The sequence below is a fragment of the Delphinus delphis genome, chromosome 1, assembly GCF_949987515.2.
Source record: "Delphinus delphis chromosome 1, mDelDel1.2, whole genome shotgun sequence".
In the NCBI taxonomy this organism is placed as follows: domain Eukaryota; kingdom Metazoa; phylum Chordata; class Mammalia; order Artiodactyla; family Delphinidae; genus Delphinus; species Delphinus delphis.
The window spans coordinates 128,085,454-128,109,946 of NC_082683.1; the positions used below are offsets into that span (position 1 = coordinate 128,085,454).

The following is a 24,493-nucleotide window of genomic DNA, read 5'->3' on the forward strand; positions in this document are numbered from 1 at the left end:
TTTCAGTTTCTGTCCTATTTCCTGTTTCCCCTTTGACGTAAAACTTCCAGAGAGTTGCCTGTACTTGCTGCTCCAATTTCTCTTCTCTTATTCTCTCTTAAATCCACTTCATATAGTTTTTATTCCCACAACTCCACAAAAAAAATGTTCTTTTAAGGGACACCAATCACCTCCTCCTTGCTAAATCCGATGGTCAATGCTCAGTCCTTGCTTTCTTTTCTTTCTTTTCTTTTTTTTTTTTTTTTTTGCAGTACGCGGGCCTCTCACGGTTGTGGCCTCTCCCGTTGCAGAGCACAGGCTCCGGACGCGCAGGCTCAGCGGCCATGGCTCATGGGCCCAGCCGCTCTGCGGCACGTGGGATCTTCCCAGACCAGGGCACGAACCCGTGTCCGCTGCATCGGCAGGCGGACTCTCAACCACTGCGCCACCAGGGAAGCCCAAGCCATCAGTTTTGACTGAACTTCAGCTGTCAGGCTAAGTAGAGGATCACATACTACTATTGCAGTATTGGGTTGCTTTCTTGATTTTTCAGATTTTGATCTGATTACAGTTGATCACCCCTTCTTCCTTGAGTCATCTGCACTCGGTTTCCAGGACTCTAAACTCTTGATTTTCCTCTTGTCTCAGTGGTTGTGCTTTCCAAATCTTTTTGCTTATTCTTCTCTCCAACCTTTTACTTTGGATTTCTTAGTCCTCTGTATATATAAACTTCCTTGGTGATGTCATCCAGTCACATAGCATTCAATGCCATTTATATACCAACAAGTCTCAAATTTATATCTCAATCCCATACATTGCTCCTAAAACCCAAACTCATATCTCCAACTCCCTACTCAACATTTCAGTTTGGATGTCTACATTTCATACCCTACATGCCCCAAACTGAATTCCCAATCCTCCTCCACAAAATCTTTATCCATATCCCCTTGGCCCCCATCTCAATTGATGGCATCTCCATCTTTCAATTTGTTCAGGCCAAAAACCGTAAGAGTCACTTACGATTCTTCTCTTGCATCCATACCCTACATCTAATATGACAGGAAGACCTTGACTCTACTTTCAAGTTATATCTAGAATGTGACTATTTTTCACCACTTCTCCGCTATCACTCTGCTCTGAGGCACTGTCATCCCCTGCTTGGATTAATATCAGAGCCTCCTAATGCTTATTTCTGCTCTACTTTTCCCCACAGCAACCAGAATGAGCCTGTTAAAATTTATGTCAGATCATGTCCCTCTTTTTCTCCAAGACCCTCCAGTGTTTCCCATCTCAGAGTAAAAGCCAGAGTCCTTTTAATAGCCTACAATGTGCAGGTGACCCGTCCTCCCACTTTCCCTCTCTGGCCTCCTCTTCTGCTCTCCTTTATCACCCCACCTTGGCCACTCCTGGCTATTCCCCAAACATGCCATGCAGTCTTCTGCCAGGGCCTTTGCAGCAGCTCTTCCCTCGGCCTGGAACTCCCTTCCCCTGAGAATCTGAATAATTCCCTCACCTCCTTCCACTCTTTGGTTAAATGTTACCTTTTCCATAAGACCTACCCTGACCCCCTTACTGAATACCATTGCTACTTTTTTCTTCTTTTTTCAATAGCATTTGTTACCTTCTGCTTATGTTTATTGTCTCTCTCCTCCTGCTAGAATGTAAGCTCCATTAGGTCAAGGGAGTTTGTCCCTTTTACTCGTAGGTGTATCTCAAGCACGCAGGGCAAACAGTATCTGTCATGTAGTTAATGTTCAGTAAGTATTTGTTGAATGAATAAATTTCTGAGGCTAAACATCATAAAATGCAAATGGTAGAAGTGAGTAGAGGTGGTCCTAGGTGGACAATACATTTTTTAATAAATAGATGTTGGAGGAAGAGAATAAGGGATAAAGGGGATGATGAGGGGCTTTCTAAAGCATTAAAAGCGACTGCCTACCAGTTAGCCTTTAGCCCTAGGAGCAATTCAAGACACATTGAATTTCATTGTAAAAGGGAACATCAATAACTTCCACAAGATGGCACTGTGTCCAGTCCTGTTTTCCCGCATTCGAAGGGTTTGAAATATCGTAAAATTGTGTGACTGATGCCCTCTGCTGGCTTGTTTTTGTTTTTCTGGACCTTGAGCCTTTGGCTTAAAGATGTAAACGATGGCTCCATATGCTTCCTTGAACATGCTCAGTGTGATTCTTACATCCATAATTTAAGCCAGCTGGCCAAAAGCACACTCAAAAGTTTATAGTACTGACACAGCATACAGGCATAACACTGACACCGATTTGATCACCACACAGAACCACTGTGGTGTGGTGACACTCAGATCCCTGCGACGCATTCTAGCCGCATGCCAGTCATGCATCACGCCAAAATATCAAGCACACGTGCTGCCTTGTGGCTCTACCTGTCCTTCATCCTTCCATCTCAACTACAATCCCTGGTACCATTTTGGAAAGATGGGTAACACTGCCTTCCCATTCCTCCCTCCTTGCTCTCAATTGCCACCACCACCCTCCAGCCTTCCTTATAACTTAGGGTGACAAGAAACAGAGCTGGGAGGAAGGGGTACATCTTCTTATACAGGCAAGTATTTGACAAGTTGGGGTTTTAATTCCAAAGCTACCCTAACCCTCTCCCCTTCCCTGCCCTCCCCGACCTGCCCACAAACACACAGCGTAATACTCTCTGGAAATTTAGATCATTAATATCCTATTTGTACCCTTTCAGTGTGGTTTAAATTTAAAAGACTGACTGGATTACTATAGTTAAGTGATAGGTAACTTTCCCAAGAACTGTCACATTAGGTCATACCAATTGTTAAGTAGGCGTGCATCCCTATGCCAGCAGCAACCCAGAGAAGCATGCCATAAGTGAGCCTCATCATCCTTCGGGTAGCAACACCTAAAGGCTTGGGATTTCTTAACATTTATTTATTTGTTTGTTTGGTTGTGCTGGGTCTTAGTTGTGGCATGTAGGCTTCTCTCTAGTTGTGGCACGTGGACTCTAAAGCACGCAGGCTTAGTTGCCCCTCAGCATGTGGGATCTTAGCTCCAAGACCAGGGATCGAACCCACATCCCCTGCATTGGAAGGCGGATTCTTAACCACTGGACCACGAGGGAAGTCCCTTAACACTTTCTTACAAGACAGTTATGGCTTTTTTATGTGCGTTTTTTCCCAAAACTTTTTGGAACCCATTTATATCCCTGGCTTGTGAAACTTCTTAGACTTACATGTAGACAGTGTATAAAATTATTTTTTCATTTGTCTTAAATTTGCTCTGTTCAAATTTCAAAGGGTGTCTCCTCCTATAAGTCATGATTTGGTAGGCAAATAACATCCACTTTCACCCTTATAGTTTTATAGAAATGACTGTATCTCTTTCGAGGCTTCCTTCCAGGCTGTGGTGTTCTATTCTCTAATCCGTTTTCATAGGCCAGCTTCCTTTCCCTCTGATTCCTACCATTTTGGTTATTGCAGTTATCCTTCTGTGATCTAATTCCACTATAGCCTGGTTGTGAGGCAACCAATTCTGTACAAAGAATTCCAAACACAAAAGCACTGGATTCTATTCTCAGTAACCTTCTAGATAATGCCCAGAATTCTGAACCAATGTCCTTCAGGTACTACACATGGAACACCTTAGCTTGGGTGTACCATCTCAGGTACCTTGAACTTAACATGCTTCATTCTTATTTTCTTATCTACTTTACTTCCAAACCTGTTCTCACATCTGTTTTCTCATGGTATAGTTACTAGAAAGAATCCACTCAAGGCAGAAGCCTCCCCCCACCCCGCCAGTTCTCTTTCCCTCCCATTGTCCAATATGAATTTACCAAGTTCTGAAAATCTCTCTAATCAGAATCGACACCTCCTTGGCGCAGTCACCACCCTTAGTCTAGACCCTCATTTTTCACTCTTACCACAAGAGCTTCCCATGCTCAGCATCTGTAGTTCAGCCTGAATCCTGCTACCAGAATTTTATAAACACACACACAAAAGTGTGTTTGGTGGGAGCCCTATATCCCTTTTCAAAAGCTCCTTAATTTGCCATTGACTCCAGGATCCAGGAATTCAAGGTATTCACCACGCTCAGACCTCAGCCTCTCACTGCAGCCCGTCCATTCTGCACTCCCCTCTCCTGCCAGGATGAGTCAGGCCCTGTGCACCTGGACATACACACTGTTCACTCCGGTTGAAATATTCTTCTCCCCACAGTCACCTCTTTTCTCTTTGAACTGAATCTGCTGCCCCACCCTGCACCCTCACATCCAGCCCATAACACCCCATCCCCTGCCACCTCCACGGGGAACTTCTACAACCATCAGACTGCAGAGGATCAGGCCTCGGGTAATTCCAAATACTATTGTGTGGAAGAGCTGAACATGACAGCACAGGCACATTCATTCATCCCACTGAAGAAGTATTTTTGAAAGGGATTCAAATGTGGGCAACTCTCTGCTCACCTACGTGGATGCAGTTGCTATGTGAGTTCCCTAAAGTTGATCATTGGAAATCCATTCAAATAAGGAAAGTGTATTAAAACATTAAAAAGCAAAAGCTATTTTATACAACTCTTTACTATATTCACCCACTAAGCCCTGGCCCCATTTCTGATGTGGACTAAATAATAATTATAAGCCAATTCTGGTCAGTCCAGGCATGCAGAGTAGTGGTTACCCTCTTTGGACTGGGCACGCTCTCCCCATAGTTCTAGCTGCCATTAGTCCCACAAAGCATGCCAGCTTCAGCTGCTCGTATTGTTGACCTGGCTCCTAAAGGTCTCTGCCACCTTGGCCCCCAAACCATCTTTTGCTTGCTTGAATCCCACCTGACCTCTAAGACTAAGCTCAAGTGCCATCTCCTCTAATAAGTATTTCCTCATTACTCCAGCTAATTTGACCTCCAGCCTCTTTGAAGTCCCCCAACATTTTGCTAGTGTATTATGACACATCATATGCCCCTTGTAGCTAGTTGCATCCATGCTTCATTAAGAACTAAGTGGAAACTGTGAGTCAAGGTTAAGTGACCAATTCTGTGATCTCAGGCCACAAAACTGGACACAGCATCCAGGGTTCTAGGATTTGAGCTGTAGATAAATAACAGAGCCTGCATTTAGTTCACTGAAAAAGGTAAAAGTGACTTTATATGCACACACATTCTCTTATTCTCTCTTCATGTCCCTTCTATCTGCCTTCTGCTCACAGAAAAATCATAAGACAATTTGATGGATGTGTTACTTTTTTAATAAATAGAAACCACATCATTTCATTTGTTACAGAGAATAATAATGAGAGGCAATAATTCAAGAGGGCCCCGGGAAGCTTTTTCATCGACAAAGTAACAGAAAGGAGAAGCACCTTCACTGCCCAAGCCTATGGGTAATTTTTTTCTTTTGATTTCTGATCTCCCACCCACATCATTATGCCACTTCCAGAATGGAACTCTGCCTTCAAATCTCCTACTAGTTGGAAGGCTGGTCTATCAGCTTGTCTCAGTAACGGAATGGAGGTCCCTAACTCAGCTGAGGAACCTCGACAAGTCTTCTTTGATTTCAGCCTCATCCCAAGGCCCATGAATGTTTTCTTTAAAAAGCTGCAGGCGAATGAGGTAGAAAGGGCAGAGACATGAGATGGAAACCAGCAGAAGGGCAAAGAGTATGGCTCCCACAGCACTAATGGACAGCAGGCCTCCCAAGGCTGAAAATGCAAAAAGCAGTGTGACTCCCACATAGCTGTGGGGAGTACATGCCTTCAGTTTCTTCTGTAACATGGGCCATAGGGCAAAAATCTGGATGGCAAATGTCACCATGACGAAGGCATGTAGGGACCGGGGCAGGCGTGAGGCAAGGCAGACAGAAGCAAAGATGGCCATGTTCAAGGACAGTGTGCTGGATACAATGGCACCATTGGCACCATAGTCAAAGAAGATGAGGTGGCCTAACAGCATGAAGACTGACATGGCATAGATGGTGTCAGTGCTGACGGACTCTGTCAGGGTCTTCAGCACCGGCGAAAAGCCGTATGTGAAAGTTATGAAGACTAGGGCACTCTTCAAGTCAGCCCACCGGGTCCGCCCACTCTTCTTCCGTCCTTCACCTCCATCAATGAGATCAAACAAAACATAGCCAATCAGTGAAGAAGCCAGGCCAGTCCCAAAAAGCCAATGGGGAGCCAGAAGACCCTCATCCATATACCACCAGATAACCACAAAAACACAGACACTGCACAGCTGCTGTATCACCACACTGGACTCAAATACCACAGCCCAATATTGGTATTTCCGGGCATAGATGTTCTTCCGGAGCTCTTCCAGGAAACTCTGATCCACGTAGTTATCAGGAAAAGGCTGTCGCTCATACAAGACCTTCTGCCATCTGGCCTCTTTGGTGTTAGTTACAGGCTGGGCACACATTATCCTTTCGCTCAAACTCAGGCCAGTTCAATCTCCCTTGCAGAAGTCCATGTGGTTCTCGATCTTCATAAAGTTTTGAAATAAAATCTCTCTGGAAATTCCATGCTGAGCTGTGGGTGATATTGTACCGACTTTCCCTTGCTTTCAAAGGCAGCAACCCAGGCTAGGCCTACAGTAGATGAGTTTGTTCTCTGAGGCAGGACAATACAGCTAAGTTCCTAGAAAAAGAGAGACTATGAATCTATGAAAGTTGTGACAGGTCAAGGGTAGGACTGAGTTAAAATCAAACCAACTTATTGCTTTATTAGAAGTTGATTAGCAGTCTGAACAGAATACACACGGTGGCCATCTTATAATTATGGATATTAAAATTTCATTTCAGATTTTACATTATAATCCCTTGTCAGCCATCACTTATGGAGTGCTCTCTATGTGCTAAGCGTGTTACGTAGCTTCTTTCAGTTAATCTCCACAACCTTGCAAATTAGTATCAACCTCACTGTAACTAGTAAAAAAGCTGAGACTCAAAGTGCTTAGGTAACTTTAGCCCAAGTTAACAGTGGTAAATAGTGGATCCAGATTTCAATGAAAATTCTGCCCCAAAGCCTGTGCCTCTAAACCAGTTCTTAACTCAGGAGTTCACATATCCTTGAGGTCTATAGATGGGCTTCAGACCGTTCAAAAACCCTGTCAATGCATACTTGTAGTTGTAATTTATGCAAATTTCTAGGATTAGGTTCCAAGCTTTTATTGGGTTCTCAAAGGCATCTGTTACTTAAAATAAAAACAAAAAAGTTACCGGTCTAAAGACAAAAGTAAACCTCACAATACAGAAAGATATGTGCTTTATGGTTTATTTAACCAAAACCAAGGACTCAAGATTCTTAATCCGTTAACTGAGCTTAACATCCTTTAAAGAGCTATCATCCTACTTATTAACGCCGAAACTCGGGAGGATCAAAGATAATGATACGCTTTTCACAATGGGAAAACTATGAGTCAGAAATACCAAGTTCATCCAGCAAGTCTGCGAGGAAAATTCTTATTGCCCGACCTAATTTCTTCCATAGAGAGCACGATAGGTTTTGCATCACAAGCCAGACACCCTGAGAGCCCCCCTCACTGCAGCAGGGAATCCAGCCCGGGGATCTCACGGCCACCACGGGGACTGGAGGGTCAGAGGCGCCGAAAAGGGCAACGCCCGCCCGCAGGGCGGGGGAGGGGGCGGGGGTGGGGCAGGGTAGGGCGTCCCCGCGGGCGCCCTACTCCCCCTCCCGGGCCTCCCCCGCCCGCCGCCGCCCCTCACCCGGCCTCGGGCCTGCGGGGGATGGCGGAGGAGGCCCGGACACACTGACTCCCACTCGGAACCCACCTGCCCGCGAGTGCGAAGGGGTGCGCGGCAGCGGGAGAGCGGCCGCCCGCCTCCTTCCCCATCCGGGGCGCCGGGGTCGGGTCGGCGGCCGAGCATTTCCGGGGCTGCCACAACCTCCGCGGTTAGAGCGCCCTTCCTCGGCCTTCGCGGCCGCTGCTGCTCCCTCCTGGCCGCTCAGAGGAACTTCCGGCTTCTATCCCGGAAAGAACGCTGTGAGCCAGGAAAGCGGCTGCTCAACGGGGAGACTGAGACGTAGCGTCCGAAGGGCAAGGGAGAGAGGCTGGGCTGAGAGAAGAGAGATTATAACGGCTACTTTGATGGAGCTCCTATTATGAACTCAGGCCCTCAGCTGGGGACTTCCCATGCATCCGTGCATCCACTGGACACATATTCACTAAATATCTACAGGTACCAAGCACTGTTTTAGGTGCTAGTGGTAACAGCAGTGAAGAGAACAGACAAAAATCCCTCGCCTCATGAAGGTTTCTGTCTTGTGCATTGACCTGTAAAGTGATGATATCGTCCTCTTCTCATGGAAGACAAAACTGAAGCTCAGAGAGGTTGTGATTTTTCCAAGGCCATACAGTTGGGAAGTGGATTAACCAAGATTAATATCCAATTGTCTATAGCTTCAAAGTGCAGTTCTTTCCTCTGCCTCCTAGAAGGGATGAGGGTGGAGGGCCCCATGACTGAAAACAGCCAGACACTTTGAATAGGTGCTAATGTTCAGCTGAGGTCATGGAAATACAAGCAGATGCATGAACAGATGGGAGTAATGAAGAAGCAAAGGGATATAGTAGAATACAAGATGTAGTGGACACAAAAGTCAGAAAACCTAAATCCACTCACTAGCTGTGTGACTCAGCAAATCACACTGTCTAAGCTTTGATTTCTTCATCTGTAAAATGGAGATAACACTATTTCCTCTTGGCTACTTAATGGGAGAGTCAACAGGGTCAAATATGAAACATAAAAATGCTTTGTAAAGGGTTGACTGCTGTGTAGCTGCTATTAGCTTACTTTGATCATCCTAATGATGGAAATAGCCAAGTGCAATAAACCCTGCAAAATGATCTCTTTCCATTTCCTTCCAGGTTTCTGTTCCAAGATTTGACAAGATTCCGTGGTTTAGTGAGGCTAGCCTCATAAACAAGCCATTAGTGCTCAGCCTCCCGAAAAGGTAATAGCTCAGCCGCTGAGGGCAAAGGTTTCAAGCAAGATCTCATGGAAGATGATTTCTTAAGGGTTAAGGGCAATCATCTGAGGGGCACAGCTGATCAGTTGAGAGACATTAGTCAGGCGCTCAAAACCCAGAAAGGGCCAGGGTTTCTAAGACAAAAGTGAGCCCTGAGAATTGGCCTGGCTGGAGGAGATAAGACCTCAATTAACCTCCCTCTGTACCACCACCACTTAACAATGCAAGAGAATTTTGCCCATGGACACTGCCTTTCAAAAGACTTCTGTCCTCTTCATCATCTTTTCTCCCTGCTTTAGCTTGAAGTTTTAAAATTTTAACCATCAAAAGTCTAGAACCATAAATTCCTGTCTTTACAGAGTAGCAACTTCCTATATTTAAACTTTGAGACAATCGCCTCCAATCTCACCAGTCCTGCCCTTTCAAACTAACTGCTATGGAACACGTTTCTATTTTTCAAAATTGGGGAAATTCATGTGTAGGGAGCTGCCACTTGAAATAAGTGGGTTTCCTCATTCCTCCCCCCTTTTTGATCCCCAGGTGTAGTGATATACCCCAAGGGGGGATGAAAGGAAGGGTGAGTGTGAAAGCTAGAAAGATTATGCTCTCTGAAAACAGTCTTTCCTCCTGTTGGTAACTGTCACGTACCCTCCTGCCCATGGATAAATGACTCTCCATGAGGGATATCCCCTCCACATCCCCACTTCAATAACATGTACCTTTGCTTTGTCTGCTGCAGTTTAAAACACCACATTCTCAGTAAGCAGCTAAACAGTTTTGTGTATTTTCAGAGCACCTATGAAATGTTTGTTGTTCGATTCTGGGTTTTTCTTTTTTTCCGTAACTTTGAATATATCTAAACTCTAGCTAATGTCTTAGTATAAAGCAGGCAATCAGAGATTGAATAAACCCAAAGGCTTATTTACTAAATAAAAACACAGGTAACATAGTTCTTATTAAGAGTCGTTAGCAGTTCAAGGATCACCATGAGTAATGACAATTTAGCACCTTTTAATTGGAGGCAGGGTACAAACTCACCTAACAACGGTAGTCAGATGGTCGGCATAAATGAATAGAGCTGGCCAAAGGGAACTGTAGTGAAGGGGAGATCACCTCCCTTCAGGATTGGGACTGCCTGCAGGTATGTGACCCCAGTGGCCAGATCTGCTGGGTTTTCCAACAATAGCAGAAATCTGGATTTTCATGTGAAATGGCTCGTGTCTGACATCGAAATAGGGTAACACTCCACTATCCCATCCCACCCCAGCCCCTTAGACTTGCCCCTGCAGCCAGGAGCAAAGCATCCCTATGCGTGGCTCTCTCACCCCCAGCTCCCTTTTTCCTTGATTGTACAAACCTCTGGTAGGGGGTGGGGGAGGGGACTCAGGGTGGGGGGCTTGAAAAAGGCAGGCCCAGAGCACAACTGATCACCCTCAGAACTTGCTCGCTTTCACAGCCAGACCCCCGAGTGTCAGAGGGGACGGCCAGCTGAGAAGGGAAAGAGTAGTTTTTCCTGCAGCCAGACATGCTTGAGCTAGTTGCAAGGAGAAATTACCTCACATGGTCTGCTGAAGCTCTACTCATGTCTGTACTGGGAGGATTTGGGCAGCAATCTCAACTCTTGTTAAGAGACATGGTGCTTATCTACCTCGCAAGAATTCTAAGATGACTGGACAGCACCTGTGAGGTGCCCTGAGCTTTCAGAAGGACAAGATAGAAATGGAAAGTCTTTTGGAAGGATGCTTTAAGTATCAACAGTTCCTAAGGATTGGAAACTCTTCATGTGGCCAAAGCTCTGAGTTCCAAGCTGTTTATTTTCAGCAAAACCCTTTTTTGAGAACTTGGTTAGAAAGTTCTGAATGTGCTTTAAGTATTACCTAGCTTTGGACAGGCAATTCCAACACAGAACAGTCTGAAAAAGAGAAAGGAACATTTAGCGAAATGTGCTCAGAGCACCCCTAATTGTGAGCTCTGGAAACACACCTACAGGCTTGGAGGAGGTGAGACCTGGGTCTGAAGATCACTGCCTACAGACCACTTCCTTCCAGGAGGTCTCTCTCAGGTTGGCCTGACTGTGCTGAGCCACACCCATCATCAGTCTCAAAAGCCCTCAGGTCACACCAGGTCCTGTTTGTTTGAGATTGTTGTGTGCTGAAGCAGTTTCAAAGTGGCCTCTGGTCTCTCCTGGTCAGCAGTTGGGTGTCAAGTCCAAGGCCAACTGTTCACATATCAAAGACAAAGGCAGTGAAGTCAGACCTGGGTCAGACCTGCCTCCCCACTCTCCCAGGGCCCAGGAAAATGGTGGGAGAAATAAAACAATAAATGCCTCATGGACACCAAACTCCCTGCTCATGCCTTTGTTATAAATGAACAAGAGACAGTGAAATCTTTCCTCATAAGAGAGGAGAGGTGTTGTTGGCAGAACTACCAGCGTTCCGAGTGAGTTTCCATTTCTAGGGAGGCCGGCCCAGGCACAGGGCTGTACACACAGGCTGTTTACAATGCTCAGGCCCCCTGCACACCCTGGCTCCTTACGCTGTAATAAAATGCACTACAGCAGCCAGCAGGGCGGGTCACCCTGGGAAGAGAACTGATGTTATCTCTGCAGCATCTCTGCCTCACCTTCTGCCTGGAAAGAAGGAGTGTTCCAGAGGAAAAGTGTAGTTGGAAGGAGATGTTTCATGGGAGGAAATGGATGGATTGTTTCAGGTTGCAGAGACAGAAACTGAGAAAGCAGGGCAGGCAGGAGAGGACTGCTTTTGTTAAATATCAATTAAATATCCATCTGCTTTTCTGAACAATTATTTTCTTGCCTTGTTTGCACACTGTCTCTGACAATCTAGAACTGGCATTGGTTAGTTCAAAACCAAAGGGACAGAGAAGCCAGAGTGACTAAAGAGGGAAAATCTTGTGGCAGCTCCAAAATGACCTGGGCCCTCCAGGATCGGAGTGGGGAGCAACTCCTTGGGTGTCCCTAGGGTCCTCTCTGAAACAGCCAAGAGCCTGGTTCTTCAAACCAGCGACTACGGTTCTAACTTGCTCTTGTTTTGATTCCTCAGATATCCTCATTCCTCTGCCACTTTTCTGGTTTCATCCAAGAAGGCTATGAATTTGCCAATTTTGTTCCAAGTTCCAGATGTCTTATCTAAGGTACTCAATTTTGTTTTTTAATTGAAAAGAAACCTGGGACTTTCCTGGTGGTCCAGTGGTTGGGAATCCGCCTTCCAATGCAGGGGACGTGGGTTTGAGCCCTGGTCGGGGAGCTAAGATCCCACATGCCGCTGCAGGCAACTAAGCCCATGCACTGCAACTACTGAGCTCGCACTCTGGAGCCCACGCAGCGTGACGAAGACCCAGTGCAGCCAAAATAAAAATTAAGAAAAAGGAAGAAAACACCATAGCTAGTTCTAGAATGACAGAAAATTTGGATACAGAGTCATTTCCTATCTCCTTAACACAGCCCTGAGTCTGGATCATCGTCAGTGTTTAACAGAGATTTGTTGAAAGACGTGAATGAACCCCTCTCCTGCACCCTGTCTTGAGTGTCTTAGGGCTCCGTCCACTAGAACTAAGAATCAGGTTAGAATCATCAAAAAGGGACCCCCCAAAAATTCATATTGAGGGATCTTCCCTGAGACCTTCAGAGACTGCTTCTAGCCTGTGTCCAGGACGAACCCTTTTCTGCAGTCTCTAACCCCCTACCCCACCCACCATGAACCCCTCTGTCTCCCACCTACAACGCCCTAAACCCATGGAATTTCGCGTTAAGAGCTCGTGATCTCCCCTTCACCTCACGGAAACCTGCCACGACTGGCTGCCGAGTGACACTCCGGGACGCTGCGCTCCAGGGGCCGGGGGGGGGGCGGTACCCACATCAGGGGTGTTTGTGCAGCGAGCATCTGCCCCAGGTGGAGGCAGACAGAGGACTCTCGGGGATGAGAGCAGTTTCTCCACCCGAAAGATCACAAGTCACAGCCAGGGCCACTGAAGGCAGCGCGCGAAGCGGCGTTCCGAGAGCAGCCGGCGCATTGCCCACTCGCAGCCAGAGCCAAGGGTGAGCCGCGGTGGGGACGAGCCCCCGTGTCAGGGGATAAACGCTTACAGAGTCCTCGTGTCGCTGGGCTGAACGCAGATACAGAATAAGTCAGATGCCACCCACACAAATGAGTGGGCGGACGGCCAGGTACGCAACCGCGGAATAAGAGAGAGAGGGGCAAAGTACTGGCGAGAGGAGGTGGGAGGAAAGGTCACCTGCGGGCTGGGGGCGGGGCGAGCGGAGATGGGGCGAGGGAATGATTCAAGAGGAAGCGGCATCTGCACTGGGTCTGGAAGATATTCTTTCCACAAGCGGAGGAACAGCCGGGGGAGCAAAGACAGGGAGACAGCGGGCGGGCAGAACATCAAGGAATCAGGCCGGCAGGAGCACTGGCTGAAGTGGGAGGGACCTAAGGAGAGGGGTGGACCCCGCCCGGGCGCAGAGGGGACGTGCGAACGTTCCCGGTTCACAAGCACAGAAGTGCGTCAGGGCTGTGCTTGAGAGTCAAGCACGAATCCCCCTAACACCCTAGACTGAACGGGCAAGTAGGTAAGAAATGCACCGAGGGGCCTGGGCGGAGACAGGGCTGACCCCTCTGTTGCTGCAGAGCCAGCAAGAAGCCTACTAGTCACTCGTCTCTGAACTTCTTACTGAGATAGGCTCTCCCCTGCTACCGAGCGCCTCCTCGTCCGGGTCTGTTCTGGGTCTCAGTACACCGTGCCATCCTGGGCACTGAGGTTCTGAGGCCGGGGAGGAAAGCGTCTCTAATGAGCGGGTCGAGCGAGAGGCACCCACTTCAGCAGAGCTTAGAATTTCACGGCTGCAATACTCACATGCGGCCACTAGATGGAAGCCAAGAGCAACAGCTTCCGCGGCCTGGCCAATAGGCTGGGCCCGCGGGGAATGGTCTCTAGGCGGACCCAGGAGGTCGCAAGTCCGTCGCTCCTACTGGGACAGGAGACTCAGGTACCTCATGAACCCCTAACCCTCACCATCACCCTGTCGAGGGCTGACCCTCCACCAGAGAAGGAGAGAGAGAGAGAGAGTTGCTCTTGCTGATTGGAAGGGCTAACAGGCGTAGGGGAGACAAAAGTTTACTGTACCTTTGCTGTCTTAGGGTTTGGGGCTGGGCCTGAGAATTAAATTGACAGAGTAACAGGAGAAAAGCATGTAAATTTATTTACTAGAAGTTTTATGTGACACAGGACCCTTTATAAGGAAATGAAGACCCAAAGTGGCAAAACCTGAATGTTTTTATAGTAGGTTAAAAAAAGAGGGGCAAGTGTGGAAAAGTAACTAAACTGTGGGGAGGCTAAAGGAGGATAAGAATTATTTTGAAAAGGTCTGTTTGTACAGAATTCCCTTGGCTTCAACTTCTTGTCCTTGAAGATAAGAATGATGGTTTCCTCCTGGTGTTAGGACATCTCCTATTTGGGGTTTTTTCTCCTGATTTTCAGAAGAAAAGGAGGAGGGTCAGAGCACCCTTCTTGCACCTGCTGTTTTTTCCAAGTGTCTTAGCTCAAAATGATGCTGAGGCCAAAGTGGCAGATTTGGGGGAGGCATATTCTGCCACCCTTCATAGAGACCTGGGATCCCTGTTCCGTTGGGGCACCTGGCAGCTACCTCACATCAGATCCTTGCCTGCCACACAGACCTCCTCAGATCTGAATCCAGCCCCCAGAGTCGGCTGCGAGCTTGAGGCCTGCATGTGTGCGCTGCTCCTTTCTAGAGAGAAACTGTGCTGTACCTTGTGGGAGTGGAATGCACTATCTCTTATCTCTTTCTACTCCTCCAAATCAGGGACCTGTCAGGAAGCTGTGGTAGCCCCGCAGCCAACTAGAGGTCCAGGCCCCAGGGCACAGGTGCAAAGGTCCTGCCACCTGGCGCCTGTCCTCCTCACCATCACAGGTCAAAAGGCAGAACTTCGAACATCCACATTCCAAATGGCCTTTCTGTCCTGCCCAGGAGCCCTCCCAGGGCAGGGGCGAGTCTCTGTGTGACTGGAGCACGATGCCTTAGTGAGCAGCCAGAGAGACAGAGAAGAAACAGAGGCTCAGAGACAGAAAGACAGGGAGAGGGAGACAAACATCAAGACAGCAGAAGCCAGAGACACATAGAGAGGTCAGGGGACAACAGACACCAAAAAGGAAACAGAAGAGGAGAGTCGGAGCTACCAAAGAAGAAAAACAGAAAATGCAGACAGAGAAATGAGGCCTAAACACGTCCGCATTTAAACACCTGTGGAGCAGCTTCTTTACTAGGCAGGGCTTTCACCTGCGTTTTCCAGGCCTTGACAAAGGACTCCTCCCGATGCCGTGAAAAAAGAAAGCGAACCGTGATAATTGGATACTTGAGGTCAGGAGGTGACTTAGAGCTCACGGACAGGCAGAGCCGACGTGGGGCTGATCGGGGAACTGCAGCGGGAGCCCCTGGAGCCCCTTTGCCTGCTTGCAGGGTTGGCTGTGACCAATTCTTCGAGGAGAATAAAGTGCCCCCCACTCCCTCCATTCCTGCCCCCAGCCCCGGCTACTCTCCTTGACTGGCTATGTTGTTCCAGTCTTAACGAGTCAGGGGAAAGAGGAGGGCATTGTTTATGTTGCTTTGGGCAGACCTGTGACAAAAAGCCCTGGGTGACAACACTGTACAGTGGAGATGTGGCTGGGAACACATATAGGAGGCGACTTCTGGTTTTCTCACCACTGAGAACTCTATTATTTTTCTCTCATTGACTCTCAGTTTTTGAAAATTCATGACCACCAGGGAAACATCCTCATATACTCCCCATCCCTTCTCCTGTTGATGAAACACATACAACAAGTACAACGTTTAAAGGGAAGTACTGATGAATACCACTGATCTGAAATAATGATCTAAGTGTAAATAATGATATAAATAATGAAATAAAAACCAAGTTTAACAAGTCTGGATGGGAAGTACATGGCTGTCGACCATTTCGTGTATGTTTGAAATTTTTCCTAGTGAACAGTAAGAGTATTTTTTTTTTTTTTTTTTTTTTTTTGCGGTACGCGGGCCTCTCACTGTTGCAGCCTCTCCTGCTGCGGAGCACAGGCTCTGGACGCGCAGGCTCAGCGGCCATGACTCACCGCGGCCCCGCCACTCCATGGCATGTGGGATCCTCCCGGACAGCGGCACGAACCCACGTCCCCTAGCATCGGCAGGCGGACTCTCAACCACTGCGCCACCAGGGAAGCCCAGTAAGAGTATTTTTAAAACTGTGTTCAGCTTTGTTCTTTAATTGAGATGCTTGGTATTGTCAGAGAGCAGGAAAATGTGTAATTATGATAGGGTTTTCTTTGTTTGAATATTGAAAATAGTTCTCTGACCACTACTTTTTGGATCCTAAGGGATACAGGAATCATTATGTCCTGATATGGACCCTAAGAGTCCACTCTCTTCCTGAGAAAAGGTAGTCTTTCTTTGACCCTTTATCCAAAGAACTTTCTGGCTGATGGAAACTAAATGTATGTGCTGCTGGACCTTTCTGGGCCAGTTTCCTCACTGTGTTCAAGGAAAGAGTTGAAGTAGGTGACTGATGAGGTGCCTCCCAGTTAAGGCAGGAGAGGGAAGGAGGAAAGGAGTGGAGGCCTTGGGCGAGATCAGAGGCACATTTGCTGGTGCCCCTCGACTCATGCTTGTGGTCCTATTTTTAAAATTGCCATCTGGTGCTTCCATTTTTCAGTTTTTGTTATGTGGACAGGTGTGTGTGTGAGAGAGAGAGAGACAGAGACAGAGGAGAGGAAGAGGGAGGGAGAGGGAGAAACAATTCTGTTTCTTTCCCAAAGATTCAAGGAGGCCAAGGACTTGGGCCACGAGCCGGAGCTTAGGCACCTGAGCAGACACTGAGCTCAGATACGAAGGTGTTTCCAGGTGTGAAGTCTGAAGAGCAGGCTTCGGCCTCTGGGGCCCAGCTGAGCTCTGCGTCATGCCTTGTCCTGGCTGTCCTGTCACACTGCCACCTGCTCTCCTGGGGACAGCTGCTCGGGAAACGAGAACCCCGTGAACATTTCCGAGCCTCCTTTCTTGGTGGCTCTGACTGTACAGATGATACAGCTGGGGGTCCTGTGCTCAGAACCACCGGTCAGTTCACTCTCCCTTCCTGCTAGTGTGCTGAGCGGGCCCGAGGGAAACCGGGAGTGAGAAGGACGTGCTGAGGAAGGAAAAGGCCTTGGTTTCAGGGCTGAGGAAGGAAGCTGAGGCCCAGGGAGAACACAGAATCCCAAACTGTCTGTGTCGGCTGCTTTGTAGACAGGCCAGGCAGGATTGCCCATCACGGCTGCCTAACAAACACATTGCACAGACAGCCCCAGGGCCCTTGCCCGCCTCTCCAAGTGAGGAGGGATACAGTGGCTCTTCTCAGGGATGAGGCTTTGGCTGACAGCGAGTCTCAGGCGGAGTCACTGCCACTTTCCTGGCAGAGGTGACTGAAGCCACACATCAAAGACTTTTTCTTCTCTACATAGACAGCGTGGGCAGGATTAGAGTTGGCCTCTGGCCTATTGGCTGCAGAAACCAGCAGCACCAGGGGGATGAGAGGCCCGGGGCGTATCTGTGACTGACCACGGCCAAGTCTCTCAGCGCCAGGTCTGGAGCCGAGCAATTTGCTTCCAGCCTCTGCGTTTCCTAAGAATTTGGTACAGATGAATTTGTTGCACACAAATGTCCTGTAATGTTTCCCTGAGCACAGTGCTGTTATAATAGTGATCTTCACACATGTGTGTCTTGTAGGGACTTATGGACATACATGTATGCTGGTCATGTCTCTGTTTATACCTGAGAGCTTAAAACGCTTACACTGATTCATTCATTCAGCCAACATGTGTTGAATGCCTACTGTGTGCCGATTCCGAGACAGCTTCTAGATTCCTGTCCTATTTCGGGTCAGTGGTGTTCATCAGTACTTCCCTTGGAAACTTGTACTTGTTGTTATACATGTTTGATCAACATAAACAGGAGAAGGACTTAGGAGTACGCAGGGTAGTTCCTGTGGTGATCACGAGCTTTGAAAACTTGAGTCCAGCGGAAAGAAATAATAAAAAGAGTTCCCGGTGGTGAGAAAATTGGAAGTCAGCCTCTTATACATCCAAAGACGTGTGAGATACGTTCTTGCTCTTAAAGAACTCTCAGCCTGGAGGAGGAAACAAACACATTAAAAAAAAAAAGAATAACAGTACAAATTGCAACAAGAGTTATACCAAATCTGTGATGGAACCCGAGAGGCAGACACCCAGGTAAGGGGGTCAGGAGAAAGATTTTCTGAGAAAGAAACATCTAAGCTATATCATAAAGGGTAAGGAGTTAACAAGGCCAGATAGGGCAACATATATGGCATTTTTTCCCTCAGATTCCAAAGGATGACAGTCATCGTGGTGGGGCACCTTGTGGTTTTTTTTTTGCGGTACGCGGGCCTCTCACTGTTGTGGCCTCTTCCGTTGCGGAGCACAGGCTCTGGACGCGCAGGCTCAGCGGCCATGGCTCACGGGCCCAGCCGCTCCGCGGCATGTGGGATCTTCCCAGACCAGGGCATGAACCCGCGTCCCCTGCATCGGCAGGCGGACTCTCAACCACTGCGCCACCAGGGAAGTCCGTGGTGGGGGACTCTGGAGTCACAGTTTCAGCTGTCATTCACCTAGCAAGCTCCTGCCGTGCTCCATGCGTGTCTGTTGCTTGGTTTGCCATGAACCCCGTGATTCCAGTCCCTGTCGGGTCTGGTGTATTCTTATGCAGAAACCAGAAGTCCGGAAAAGATGGCAGAACCAACTGCAGGAAAGACAAGCATCCGCTTCTAACTCGACTAAAACCAAACCTGCCTGAGAACATTCCCACCCCACCTCCAGCATCCAGGCCTTCCTCATCCTTTCAGGCCAAGCAAAGATGCCACTTCCAGAAGCCATTCCTGATTCCTCACGTGGGATGCAGTCGCTCTCTTTGCTGAAGGCCCAGAAGCATCCTTGCTTCTTCAGTGATACCTGGCACATCCAGCCTTGAATCGCAATTTCAGACCAGTGTCTTAGTCTCAGAACTGAAAGATGTGAGGGACAGTGGGAAAAGCCTGGGCCCCAGGAGATCCCACCCCCAGGGTACAAGGAAGATAAGGTAGGAGGTTGAATCGGCCCAGAAGAGTAAAGGAGTCATCCCCGGGGGGTGGGAAGGGGGGCTTGATGGGCTTGATGGTGGGTGGGGTGGGGGTGGGGGTCCTCTCCAGCCTCCCTCCTCCCTCCTCCCTCCTCCCACAGACAACTGGCCATTCCAGGCTGTCCTCACTTACCTGAAGCGGGTTGGCCAGGTCTTTCTTCCATGCTGTTGCACAGTGTTCCTAGGTTGGAATGCCACCCCCCTCCTTGCTCACCACCTCCAACACCTACCTGAGCACCACCTGTTCTTTCAACCTTCCTCAGACCCTTTCCTTGATGCCCCACTCCCACCAGATGAGCTCAGCGCCTCCCTTCCACTCCCCTGTGGCCTCAGTATATTTCTGCCCTTCAACACCAGCACACCTCTTGGTACCCAGGCTGCTGGGTGGTGAGCAGCTTGCAGTCAGTAGCTGTGTCTTCTTTATCTTGGTGTCCCCAGTACGTAGCAAATGGACAAATACATAAGTCTGCATTCTTCCCTGGCCTTCCTTTGGGCTAGAAACCTTCTTATTCACCTTTGTGACTCCATCACAGCGCCCTCTACGTGGTGGCCTCACAAAGAAGGTTTGTTGCTGAATGATAAATCTAGCCGTTCCCACTCATGCTTTCCCGTGCCAGCCCACAGTGTGGGGATACTGAGTTGATTCTTTGAAAATGGCCTGTACATATGAAATGTATTTTAAATATTTGTCAAAAGAATCCAACGTGGTACATCGTTTACAGTCCTCGATCCCCAATAATGCCGCACCCAAGCGCCATGTGTCTCTTACGAGACAATCCAGCAAAAGTCACCTTAGGAGCACAGCCCAGGCACTCACTCCCCACGCTGCACAGGTATATTCCTCCTTTCCTGTTGCACACACCCCACAGGGCAGCCCAGGAGCAGATCAGGGCACAGGCGTGCACACCTGCAGTGCTAGGTCACCAACTCGACCTCATGAAAGAGGAGACTTCAGTTCCTAGTGACTGCTTGTCCCTGTGGGCCCTCCTCTCCCCTGAATTCTATGCTTCCTGAGAACCTATCTCACGACTCTGGTGTCAGTGTGGATGGGGAAGGGTAAGAGAATCCCCAGACGGAATGTTAACCTCAAGCTGCCATTTGCTCCCTTACCAAGCTGTCATCAGTCATGCGAATGAGAAGCCTGTGTTTCAGGTGGAAATGCCCTGAAGCCCACTCTTCCACCCTTTGGCAGAAGTGGAGTCAGAAAGGAAGCAGGGGTTCCAGTGAGCAGAAGGGGTGCCCCACTCTCCCTGCACTGGTTGTTTCTGTGCCTCCCTCCTCTAGGGGAGGGAGCGGGCTCAGGACCCACACACCAGCTCCAGTTCTGCCTAGGGCTTGATGGGCGGCTCCAGGGAGGTGCAGAAGGGCCACGTGGTGCTGGGCAGTGCAGGCTTGAGAGCTGATGTCAGACCAAAGTGAAGGCGTGAGAAAAGAGGGCCGGATTTCAGAGGGACCAGAGAAGGGAGGTTTGCAGAAGTCTCCTATTCATTTTTCTCAGGCCATCAGAGGTCTTCAACTAGTCCAGATGGTGGAACTTTTGTATGAAATGTAGGAAGTGTGTCACCCACGAGAGAGCGCAGCCCCTCAGACTGCGTGCTCGGGTTGGAAAGAGGGACCTAGCTGGATTTCAACCCCCAGCCCCATCCCCGCTGCCAGCTGTCTTATTCCTGTTCCACTGCACGCAGGGGCCCGAGGTCACCATTTAGTCTGTGGGTCAACCCCTCCTGCCTAAACCCTCTCTGAATTTACCAGCCACAGACAAGCCTGGGTTTCATATCCACCGAGATGGGGCTGAGACCGAAGTGTCCATCTCTGTTTCATGGAAGAAATAACGGTTACTTCTCTCACCCCTCCACCCCTTACCCACTTCTTTGCTGCCCCAGATTCCCCACCATTTCCTCACCTCTCTGTCTCTCTCTCTCCGCACAGGCCGGGAGGAACCGGAGAGACCCCACGCTGATCAGAAACAAGCAGCTGTGCTCCACGTGTCGAGAAATGAAAACAGTAGTCGTGGAGGGTGGCAGACATGGGCGTGAGCATCCCCAGGGCACAGCTCTACCCCTTCCCCACCAAAGCCCAGCAGAGAGACCATGACGGGGCTTTGCAGGAAGGGCTGCAGATGAGCAGCTGCTGGTCCTGGGCACACCGTCTCCTGACACGATATGGTAAATCTCCCCATTTACAACAAACCAAATGATAAATGAACCAAGGCAGCTTGGACCAGAGGGGAAGAGGCGAGACGAGCCATGCTGCTTTGGGCTCGTCGGGTAACTGCGCCTTACAGAGGTGCCGGAGGCTGTGGAGCCTCTACTCCCCCTTACCATGTCTCCAGCACAACACTCCAGCATCACAGCCATGAAACAAGCAGCTTCATCTTGGGGTTTGTCGTAAATTCAGACACGACCACAGTGGTGGTGGAGTTGGGGAGAGGTTCTCTGGTTCTTCCTGGCTATAGGGGTCGTTTGTAACTGGTGGTGGGGGATGGTGGGTGGGGGGAGTTTTAGGAAAAGAAAGGCTATCGGAGGGATGTGGGCTCCACAATTACGTAGCTCTGCCATCAGAGCTGCTGAAGAAAGAGGCGTGTTTTGGGGGGTGCTGTACATGTTGGAGCTAGGACTTGGGTCAGTTTAGGGGGTAGGGTTAGGGGCCTTCAGAGCGAGCACCAGGCTGAGTGGAAGGTTAATATAGCTAAACGGTTAGGTTAGGGTTTGGGAAGAGTCTCTCCAATTCCAATAGCCTGTGATTCTCCTTTGACTCGGGGAGGAAGGTGGGGCTAGATGTACACGTGAGAGAGACGTGAGAGACGTGAGAGAGGCTCCTTTGATGAGTTCATGGCAAAACTGCTTCCAACCAGCAAGCACTTCTCTGGCTTGTCATGCGGGATTTGGAAATTTAACTGAAGCTACCATCAAAGGTGTACCTGGATGTTCCGACCTCTGTTCATGTTCTGCATAATTAGGATCACAGTGTTCAATATTAGCATTGACTGGGATCTGAGAAGCTGGGATTGGGATTTCTCCTGGTCTCATTCCTGGAATCACTGTGTCCACATTTAGAATGCCCTGATGCCAGGCCTAAGCGGGCCCTGGCCAGCTGGCTCACTTGGGACCTTGTCACATGTTCTCTTTCTCAAGACCTCTTTTCTGACCTTTACTCTTGCCCAAACCTGCCCCAAGTGGAAGCACACACCATGGTTTTACCATTCCTGCAGATGCCCAAAGGAAGGGCCTCAGACACAAAAGTGCCCAAGGGCCCTTCCCTACCATTGTCGAAACCGGGGCTCACAGACCCTGGTGGGAAATGATAGAAAATGAGCGTGAAATACCCTTGTCTCACTATGTGCAGTAACAGCTCCCCTTCCTTCTGGGGCGGGGACTGGGGAGAGGAGGGGCTGTCTGTCTGCTGTTGTCACTGAGACCCCTCCATTCTCTGCAGGGGGTTGAGCGGAGATACTGGGAAAGTATAAAAAGACTCCTAAAAATAGAAGGGACTTCCTCAACTTGATATAGGGTGTCTACAAAAAACCCACAGCTAACAACGGACTTAGTGAGGAAAGACTGGATATTTTCCCCTAAGACCAGGGACAAGACCAGGATGTGTGCTCTTGCCACTGCTGTTCACCATTGTACTGTACGTTCTAGTCAGGACAGTTAAGCCAAGAAAAAGAAATTAAAGGTATCCTGATTAGAAAGGAAAACATAAAACTCTATTTGCAGATGATGTGATTTTATATATAGAAAGTCCTAAGGGATCCATAAAAAATCTGCTAGAGCTAATAAATGAGTACAGCAGAGTCACAAGACACAAGATCAATACACAGAAAATAATTTGATTCCTAGATATTCACAGTGGACAATCCAAAACTGAAATTAAGAAAACAATTCCATTTATAAAAGCATCAAAAAAGTAAACTACTTAGGAATAAATTTAACAAGAGAAAGGAGAAAGCAGAAAATGATTTATTAATGACTCATATTAAATACAACCTGAGTTTGCTAAGGCAGTACGTTATTTCTTTAAATTAGAATGCAGTTTGGGGCATTGTTCTACATGGGACTTTCTTCCATTGGTGCAACCAAGAACTATGATAATCCCAGATGATCTGAAACTATCCTTTAGCAACTATCCACAGCAAATACTATGAGTCATAGGTAACTCAAAGATTTAAATTAGGACACAGCTTTGTATCTGGTTATATCGGTTGTGGATTGAGAAATACAATAAGTAAAATGCTTAGGGAATGCTTTAGGGATGAGCTTCTTGAGTGGTTTCATTTTCTGGTTATAGTACACAGTTAGACAAAAAAAGTTGTTTTTAACCTCTTTGCCTGAACAGCTATGGAAACTACTGTAGAAACTGTAATCTTCCTTTCTACCTTCATAAGAATAGTACAAGGCATAGGGTAGGAGATATCTTTGATAAAACTTAGGCAGAACTAAATACAAATTCTCCATGTGAAGGACATATCTAATTCATAAAGTATGGGAGGTTGCACATAAATTTTCTTGAGTCTAAGACAGCCTCTGCTACTTTATATTGACTAAAATTACTATTATCAGTTTGTTGTCATTTGCTGCTTTCTTATCAAGATCAAATATATCAAAAATAAAATCCAGTCAAAGTTGGATTAGTTGGATTTCAGGGTTTTTTCTGCATTTAACTACCAGACCGGGAAGAAGGACTAATTTTTCACTTTATTAAAAAACTCAAAACGTGGAGTCACCCTGGATAAGGCACCAAGATAGGTGGACTTGCCTTGCGGTAGATGGTTGAAATGTAAACATACAGTCACCCTTCCATATGACTAAACAGAAAAGTGATATGTGATCTAATGGCAATCTTTAATTTGTTTCCTCTACAGAGAGCAGTAACGTGGGAAAATAAATAGGTCTTTTTGTAACCTTAGATGACAGCAGGAGTTGTTATATTTCCCTGTATGAGCTCAGAGCCATTTGTACAAACTAAAATATAGACTCAGATACACCAAAACCACGTCCTGGCCCAAGCAGACAGGGCCGTGGAAGAACTGTGTATTTGAGCATTACAGACTCCAGCACTAGTGACATTTACTGCCCCCCGACTCTATACTATTGAAGTGCTCTTATATTGGATCACAATAAGAGTCATTCTAAAAAATATTCCTTACAGACTTTAAATGGAAAATTGGAATTTCTGAGCCAAAGGTACTCTTCTATGAAAGAGACTTTTGAAATGTTTTGTTCCAATTTATTTATCTTGCAAGTTTGGTACTTTAAAGAAAGTCTCAAATCCTGAGTCATTAATTGTGTGTGTGTTTTTTTAAAACAAGCTCTTATTCCTTTAAAGCTAAGACTGAAGTTTGAACCAATC

The 24,493-nt window shown here is 47.8% G+C and overlaps 2 protein-coding genes across 3 annotated transcripts in view; one reads left to right on the forward strand and one right to left on the reverse strand.

Annotated features, from left to right (window-relative positions):
- Nucleotides 1–5,215: 5,215 nt before the first annotated feature.
- PIGC (phosphatidylinositol glycan anchor biosynthesis class C) lies at nt 5,216–7,938 on the reverse strand. Of its 2 annotated transcripts, none has more exons than XM_060009545.1 (2): nt 7,761–7,938; nt 5,216–6,606 (listed from the first exon to the last, which is right to left on the reverse strand). In XM_060009545.1, the coding sequence occupies exon 2, from the start codon at nt 6,386–6,388 to the stop codon at nt 5,495–5,497; it is 894 nt and encodes a 297-aa protein (XP_059865528.1). In that variant the 5' UTR covers nt 6,389–6,606; nt 7,761–7,938; the 3' UTR covers nt 5,216–5,494. The 2 variants fall into 2 exon arrangements, with proteins under 2 accessions (XP_059865528.1, XP_059865521.1); XM_060009538.1 differs by lacking the exon at nt 7,761–7,938 and adding an exon at nt 7,398–7,741.
- A 298-nt stretch (nt 7,939–8,236) lies between these two features.
- Nucleotides 8,237–24,493, forward strand: part of C1H1orf105 (chromosome 1 C1orf105 homolog) — a 25,681-nt gene continuing 9,424 nt past the window's right edge. Inside the window, exons 1-5 of the mRNA XM_060015734.1 lie at nt 8,237–8,242; nt 8,855–8,940; nt 12,015–12,105; nt 21,074–21,146; nt 23,212–23,275. Of these exons, the coding sequence (XP_059871717.1) occupies nt 8,237–8,242; nt 8,855–8,940; nt 12,015–12,105; nt 21,074–21,146; nt 23,212–23,275 (320 nt within the window). The remainder of the gene's footprint in view (nt 8,243–8,854; nt 8,941–12,014; nt 12,106–21,073; nt 21,147–23,211; nt 23,276–24,493) is intronic.

Bases quoted from the DNA above. Each gene is read 5' to 3' on its own strand.
- PIGC (XM_060009545.1), bottom strand. From the start codon at position 6,388: ATGTGTGCCCAGCCTGTAACTAACACCAAAGAGGCCAGATGGCAGAAG.